The 8,845-nt window shown below is 34.3% G+C and overlaps 1 protein-coding gene across 1 annotated transcript; it reads right to left on the minus strand.

The window, feature by feature from the left end:
* Positions 1-978: 978 nt before the first annotated feature.
* On the minus strand, positions 979-8,381 carry LOC133315551 (cell division control protein 2 homolog). The gene is made up of 9 exons (XM_061517193.1): positions 8,243-8,381; positions 8,107-8,147; positions 7,797-7,981; positions 6,779-6,899; positions 4,990-5,163; positions 4,185-4,348; positions 2,259-2,346; positions 2,114-2,167; positions 979-1,386 (listed from the first exon to the last, which is right to left on the minus strand). Exons 2-9 carry the CDS (start codon positions 8,113-8,115, stop codon positions 1,297-1,299), a joined length of 885 nt encoding a protein of 294 aa, XP_061373177.1. The 5' UTR covers positions 8,116-8,147; positions 8,243-8,381; the 3' UTR covers positions 979-1,296.
* Positions 8,382-8,845: the final 464 nt, after the last annotated feature.

An 8,845-nucleotide genomic window follows, 5' to 3' on the forward strand; every position in this document is an offset into this window, starting at 1 on the left:
TTGTGTCAGGTTTTGCTAACACCAGCATAACAAAAATTTGAAAACAAATCTACTTAAGCATGAATTTCTCAAGTTGTGTCAACAGATCTTGAAACTTGTCACCTCTATTTAACAACAATCTTGGGCCAAGTTGTTTGGATCTTCTGCGCTCCAGATCCCGCACAGTTCATAGATTCAATTCACTTCCAGCCCGTTACTAAATATCACTTTTGTTCAAAAAGCCTTGCTAGAGATATCTTACGCACAATTAGGTCCAGCATGTTACGTATGTTAAAAACAATTTCTGTTTCTTGGATGCTCAAACGCTACTAATCCTCCCCAGATGAAGTGGTTGTGCTTCCATCTAAGAAGCATCGGAGTCATTAATTTTAGAACTTGAGGTATGCCAATGGCCCAATACTATACGCAGTACATTTTACCCAAAAGTAATTTTAGGAACACCAAGAAACTTGAGGAAACACCTAAATATGTTGGAAAATATCCGAACAAAATAAGATAGAGTATAATATTCTTATTACCAATTTTTTTTATTATCATTTCACTACAACTTTAATTACCATTGGATTAAAAGAAAAGTTTAATAAAAAGAAAGAAAAGAAGAATAACTTTTGAATCCAATGATAATTAGAGTAATAATACAAAAAATTGATAGTGAAAATATCTTACCTCAATAAGATATACAACACATTAAAAATCTATCTCGAATGTCAAAATATACAATATTCTTAAATTATAATAATGAATATAGATTGCCCAAAAAAATTTAATTCTAGCTTTTAATATTATTTGTTAATGTTTTATTATATAAATACAAATTTGAGCATTAGTTTGGTAATATATAGCTATCAATTTTTTTTCCACAAAAATAATCATTTTGGGTAATTTACTCGTACATTTATGCTTCATATGTTCATTGAACTAATCTCCTGATACCAATTTGAGAAAGCAGATAAAAGCAGCTTACAAACGAGAACCCAAGTCAAATTTACATGCCCCATACCAGTATAAAAACCGAATTGTTCTACAAGCAAGCATTCAGCAGTCTCTATCACACATCAAGCAAACTAAAAATTTGCCGGTCGCATCATATTGAGAGTGAGACATAAAAAGGATAACAGGCAATATAATCACACTCAAGCTGAAGCTAAAATAAATCTGTGAGAACAACTAAAGAAAATACGACTCGGCCCCAAAGCATTGACGAAAATAGAAAGGATAGCACACATTTCCCGGAGAGTTAAAACCCATAAATGCTACACATACAAATATGAACACCTCTGCCGTGAAGATAAGAAATCAGGGAACAAGTTTAATGTCTTTGAAGTATTCGTGTTCAAGAGCGTTCCTGGCAGTAATTCTTCTGCTGGGATCCAAGCAAAGCATACTCTGGAATACAACACACATACATTGAAGCAAGCACCAAGGAAAATCAATAGAAACAATTTTGAGGGAGCACATAAAACTTGCATATTAGTATCTAAAATGAAGAAAACTCAAATGCAGAATATGGATTGATATAGAGGATAGGGGGAAAAAATGATTTAAGTAAATTAAAATGACATGGGATCTTTCATTATACTATAAATCAAATACTTGAATGCATTGTTACCAAATAATCGCACCATACAGGTGATAAGTAAAGCTGCTCTGAACCATTGTAGAGAACTCAATGAGAAAAACAAAGGACAATCACTCTACCCATCGTTTCAGTTAAAAAATTAATGGAGTTGAACACTACTAATTAGTAGAATCATGACTAATGAAGTTCCTTACAAATAGCAATGATAAGGTTAGAGGCCTAATATCACCATTTTGCATGGTTAACCTTTCCAAGGCCCAAATAACGAAAGATGTCTAAGCTACAACCAGTCATCTTTGTGCAAAATGTAGGTTGTGTTCATCTAAAACCTTGCGAGGAAGATTGCCAACTAATGCTTTCTATTACAGCTTCAAAATGCATTTCTCGTTTTATCCCTGTTTCTTAAGAAAAGAAAAAGCACTTTCTCTTCATTAATGATGAAATAAATATAACCTTTGGTCTTAATCTACAATGAAAATCACAAATGTTTACTTTTTATTATCTAACAAATATTATATCTGATATTGAGCTTACAGAAAGAAGATCAAGACCAGCTGGCTCAAGATTTGGGACCACAGTTGCCAGGTCCTGCAAAAAGTACAAAATAAGGTTAAATACTTATAGCAATGAGAACCCAACATTAATTATTGCAAGTTAAAAGAAACATCAATTTAATTACCTTAGGTGGCCACTTGGGAAAGGCTGATTTAAAATCAGGCAATGAAGTCACTCCAGGCCATGTATCTTCGTTTGGCGTACCCAAGATTCTTCATATAAGGAACGATATGCAAAAATATAAGCATACATTATGTAGCATTGTTTATTTATTTGTAACATGCCTGTTTGGAAGCAAGAATATAATGGTTGCATAAGCATTGTATAGATTGCAATAATTCTAGTTTATAGATATTTATTTTTTGGAGGGGGTAGAGTTTTAAGAGTAAGACAGTAAAAAGAGGAGAGTCAGAGGGTCCGCAAGAATATAGCGCCAGCCAGACAAATTGCTCAATAATTATATTGCTCATCAGAACTGAAAACTATGTATAAGAAAAGGAATGCGACTTAAAGAACTAAAATTCCTATTGGAGAAAGCTACAAAAAGAAGCATATAAAAACAAAGGCAGCCAATTATCTATACAAGAGCTTCCCAATCCATCAGCATGTCTTCCAAACCAATGAGATTCCCAGAAAATCAAAATCCATGTGCAGAACACCACAAAGCCATGGGAAAGCACATTTTTAATAGCAAATATAAATATGCATTCGCCCTTGAATATCATAGCATTGAGCTCCAAAGAATAAAAAGATACGTTTAAAGAATCAATTTAACCTAAAAGCTTAAATTATAAGGTGAAGGCCATAATAATGGTTTTATAATATATTTCTCTAACATGTTCCCTCACACAATAGCCTATTGGGCTTGAAGGATGGACAATGCACAAGTTCACTTACATGTACTAAGAAACTCCACAATATTTAATTATTTATTAATAGAATGAGGGAGGTGAGGATCAAACTCACCACTTAATCACAGAGGCTCTAATACAATGTAAAACGCCAATTCAATCCAAAAGCTTAACAATATTTAATTATTTATTAATAGAATGAGGGAGGTGAGGATCAAACTCACCACTTAATCACAGAGGCTCTAATACAATGTAAAACGCCAATTCAGTCCAAAAGCTTAATTGTTGGATTGAATTGGTTGCTTTATATATTGTGCATTATCCGCACTTCAAGCCAAATGACTCTTGCATAAGAAGGCGTGTTAGAGATATTAATATAAAACAATTAATGTGGTCATCACTTAAAAACTTAACTTTTTGGGTTGAATTGGCGCTTTACAATATCAAAAGGCATCATACTTGGCAGGTGCTGATAAAACTTTACCCTCCATAGAATGGCCAAAACCTCATTATTTAATCAAAAGAAAACGCTCTAAATATTGATGGCATGCCCACACCTCAACAAATATACCAGAAAGCCAATAAGGAATATAACTAGCTGCTGCACAATCTAACACAACTAATGGACACCATGAAAGAGAATCCACTAAAAGTTAAAACTATACATTTTGACCACCAAATACTCAGAAAATTCTATTCCTCCATACTATCCAACGACCACACATCAAGTATACGGTAAATCTCTAAAAGGATTTCCTCCATTTTGCCTCTCAAATCTCCTAAGTGGTTAAAGCATTGCCACAAATCCAAGTTTATCCTGATAACTACCGAAAGATTCCACTTGTGTCTTAAAGCTCTGACAAATGTTAAAGTAGAAAACAAGGACCAGAGACATCATATCACATACATATTATTTGCATTGACCCATCAAAGTATTACATATAGTGTTCAGATTTTTCAATCAGAACCCTATCAAGAGTAAAAAACTCTAAAATAAAAGTTGAAAAATATTTGCAACATCCCAATCCTTAAGATCCATGAACAATTGAAAGATACCAGTACATATTTATGCCATACTGTCATTTTAAGTCTAGAGACTGTTAACGGAATTTTGGGGGCATTCTTTGTCATGTTCTTTGCTGACAGAATTTAATATGATTTCCAAAGAACTGTAAAACTTATGGCAAAAAACTATTCACCTGAATATTTTAAACAATTCATCAATCTCAGAGTCCCCAGGGAAAAGTGGTAGTTGGTTTACCATCTCTGCAAATATGCATCCCACTGACCAAATATCAACTGGGGTAGAGTAATGACGGGATCCAAGCAATATTTCCGGAGCTCTGTACCACAGTGTCACCACCTACAAGCAATTGCCAAAACTATAACGCAAAAACAGTAATAAAAAAAGAGTTTATTAAAGTCCATCTACAATAATACCTTTTCACAAGATTTATATGTTTCATAAAGTATCTACTCCTATAAATCAATCAATATAATAAAAAAATTTATGCAAAAAAATCAAGACAATACTATATGCCTGACAAATAGCAAAAAGAACAATGGACCAACCATTCTTGCTTCCCACATTTTGGAACTCTTACAACCAACTTATATGTTTCATGTAATTCAATTTTCAAATTTATGAGAAAGGAAGCAATCTGAATATTTGTTAGACAGATAACATGAAACTGATCAATAATCTTTTAGAGTTCCAGACGAAGCAATTTCCTTACTTTGATCTGCAAAATTAGGGGGGAGGGGGTGGAATGTCTACTTCTTACAACTCTGATAACCATCCTATGATTAAGTTCAGTCTAGCTCCAGAAAGAACAGTTGGAACAAGACAACTACAAAAGATTGGAGTTACAAAAGTTTCAAACTTTGAAGTGCGGTAGGACTTAGGAGTACATATTTCTTTTCTTGTACACAGGCCCATTAGTTTCAAATTTTGATTATCTCCATTGAGAAAGCCGATATAAGGTAGCACAAAAAGTCACAAACCTCATGTGTAAAGGTCCTGACAGGAATTCCAAATGCCCTAGCCAATCCAAAATCTGCAAGCTTCAGTGCATTAGTGCTGCGGTCTATCAACAAATTTTGTGGTTTCAAGTCTCGATGAAGAACTCTATGTGAATGACAGTAAGCAATGCCACAGAGAATTTGATAAAGGAACATCTGCACAAAAGATCATTAAACAATTCAAATTCAATATTAACTGGTTATCTTTGCCAACATTACCTCATCTCTTTTAGAATCTAGGATAAAATATATTCATTTTAATGATGCATAATAAGGTGGAAATACTTAGTTATGATCAAACATACTAACAATGGGAAGGGTAGTTAACAGGATAGTAATACAAATCTGTTCATGCTCAGGTAGTTCAAAACAGAGGAGGCAGGCAATACAGTACCATACAGCGACTTGAATCAACAAAGTAGAGCTCTTTTTTAATCAACTACTTCAGATAATATTTGAAAAACATGCTACCATAGTTGTCAATCTAGATAGTGGCGCAGAGCGGCAGACCCAAAAACATTACGATGGCCCCTATATTGACAATTATGGATACAAGACATAATTTATACTACACAATAAAAAAAAAAGACATAAAATTAAAAAATTGGAAGACATAGTTTAGACTTTAGACACACAATCACTATTAATGTAAGGCATAACTAACAAGTCATTAATCAAACAGCACAAAATTGAAACAGGAAATGGGCATGACTATAAATAAAACAACAGTGGCTGGGAAAAATTGCTGAAACTGAGCAAATAACAAATAAAATTGTCTAACAAGTCTGGATATTAGCACATCTATGTACCCCCAAAAAAAAAAAAAAGGAATAGTGAGCTTACACATCAATGCACTCAAATATTAAAAAAATAAGGGACTGTGCGAAACAGAGATCAGAGCGATGTGAAAGAGAAGAAGCTATGCAAAACAGAGGCAACAAAGCAAAGACCTGAGAGCAGAGGATGCCACTGCCCCAAAAAAGATGGGTTTGACTGGAAAACACTAGGGCTGCTTGGAGGTAGTCATTAAACATGTCCCCGGATCATTCATATCAGAGGGGGAGTGGAGAAGACAAAGGAAAAACCAAAATGCCCTAAAAACTAGATTGGACACAACAGAAAGGGGCAAAGTTGTGTTCGCATGAAAGTAGGGGTCGCGATTTAAGGCCTCGATGGTTACTACATCAAAACATGACGCGCTGCTTAGGGCATCGCAGGGAATTCAAGCAACATGACATAGTGGCCTGATAGTAGTTAGTACAATGAACTACCATGGTTGACTACTCTGAATGCTACAGAACTCAGAATATATATAAGATATAATTAGCTTATTGACCTAGTATATTTTTTCTTAACAGAGAATTCCACTTTTGCACCTTCCGTTTCAATAAGCACTTAACAGCCCCAATCAAATGCTAAAGCCCAAACTTAATCTACCCATCACTCATCTTCAGAAACAGGAAACTTTTATGGACATCACACCAATCAACTGCTATCCAAGTAACTTGTAATTCATCATAAAATTCAAGAGAAATGCACAATACGTATGGACCTGCATATCGACAAGCTATAGTTATGTTGCCAACCATAAGGTTATTTAATCATCATTGACTCTCATATTTGGTTCATTTAATTTATGGAAAGACAAGACAAAGGAAAAGAAAACCATACAATTGATGGCTGACTTGTATTTCTTGCTCACTTATAAAAATAACTTCGGTCACAAAAAGCTCAAAAATCTCCACAGAAAAAAAATAGAGAAGTCACACACTTTTACTTGTCGCAGATCTTTTGCAAATTCTGGAGATGAATCCATGTGCTTCTTCAGATCTAAGTCAAGGTACTCAAAAACCAGATACAATCGCTTCTCACTGTGCACTACATCCTGCAACCTGTAATCCATATATCCACCAACCATAACTCAATAAGGAAGTGGCTAAAAAGGTAGAACATTAGGACAATAATGTATGAACTAAGTGAAGCAACATGATTAAAGGAGCTGATATGCAGGAAATTTTAGAGTAAGCAGATTTTCTAGGGCCATCCAATCCTAATTTTGATGGCATAAATAATATAATACCCCACAAGCATGTCTTTACTATAGCCCTTAAAATAGCCCAAATAGAATTTATGTTGCTTAGGGACATTATGTTGGGAGTAGAAAACCATTAGGGCATTAGTAATGGGCTTTGTAGTGAGATCAACAGCAGGACTTGGCAATGAAAATGTTCACATTATCATTGAGACGCCCAGATGTCACCTACATGAACAAATCACATCTGTATGGTCTGTCAAATAATATGTTCAAACAGCCTTACCACCAAACATAAACATTAGTTGAACGGAATTAGGGTATCAAAAACAGGCTGTGTCCCAAGACAGGGACAGAATTATGAAAAATATGGAATGATGCCATTGTCAAGATGCAGCAAAGGAATGAAAAGGAAAATAAATTAAGAATTGCTCAATTATAAAAGACTTAAACTATCAGCAACGTCAGCATACACGAGTTTATCCATGTCAACACATTATAATTTACATGCTAAACATTGATGTTCTATACAGATCTATGATTATACTACATGTACCAGTTAAATTCCAAAATGCAGAAACATCAATTTACCAAAAAAATAAAACACACAATGAACTCCATATTGAGACGTTGAGGCTTACATTGAACATTAATCTTCCTTTTTTTTTTTTCTTTCTAATTTCTACGTCTACATGCATAGCATCCTTTCTTAGCACATCAATTTCATTATTGACAAACAACACATTCGTCAGAATACCTAACAATGTTCCTATGCTGCATTTCTTTCAAGAGTGAAATTTCTCTAATGGCGGTGCTAGGAACCCCCTCATCTTCCTGCTCCAGGCGAATCTTCTTCAACGCGATGGTCTCGTTGGTGACACGGTCACGAGCCTTGTAAACGACGCCGTAGGTTCCTTCACCTATCTTCTCAACCTTCTCGTACTGCAAAAAAAAAAAAATTAATAATAATAATTCACAAAGCAGAGGGAAAGAATCGGTGGATATTTCGATCATATTTGTAAGAAGAAATGAAAGTCGAACTTCAAAACGCAATGCGTTTCACTAACCTGTTCCATCAAAGAAGCTCTCTAAGTTCAAAGGCGAAGATCTAACACCAAAGAAGAAAGAGGAAAATTAGAGTGAAGAAAAGAACGATTGAAGAGAAAGAAGAAGAAGATCTGGGAAGTTAGCAGTGACGGTTACAGTGAGTGTAGTGGCTCTGTTAGTCTCAGCCTCCTTACTGGCGGAGACTATTGTCTGTGTCTTTTCTCTGCTTTTACTCCTCACGCTCCCAATTTGTTTCCCCACATCCCTATTCTCAAGTGAACGAGTGTGTGTGTTTTTCCCCTAAATTTGTTTCTTTTTTCTTTTATATATATATATATATATAGGATCATTTTACACCAGTATAAGTTACACTCTCAATCTTATCCGTTGATCCCATTTATATCTAAGGGCTCTAATTTTTTATTGGATACAAGTGGATCAATGGTCAAGATTGAGTGTAAGACTTCTAACTCTTACACCAGTGTAAGAATATTCTATATATATATATATATATATATATATATATATATATATATATATATATATATATATAGAGAGAGAGAGGATCAACTTACACCTCTTACACTCAATCTTAACCGTTGATTTTCGCATATCTAACGGTTATAATTAATTAATGAGTATAATGTAATTAATTACAGTCGTTTGATGGACGGAAATCAACCGTTAAGATTGAGTGTAAGAGTTATTACTCTTATACCGGTGTAAAAAGATCATGTCTATATATATATATATATATAT

Source organism: Gastrolobium bilobum, unplaced genomic scaffold (assembly GCF_033153095.1).
Source record: "Gastrolobium bilobum isolate Gb01-03AN ecotype WA unplaced genomic scaffold, APGP_CSIRO_Gbil_v1 utg5429, whole genome shotgun sequence".
Classification (NCBI taxonomy): Eukaryota; Viridiplantae; Streptophyta; class Magnoliopsida; order Fabales; family Fabaceae; genus Gastrolobium; species Gastrolobium bilobum.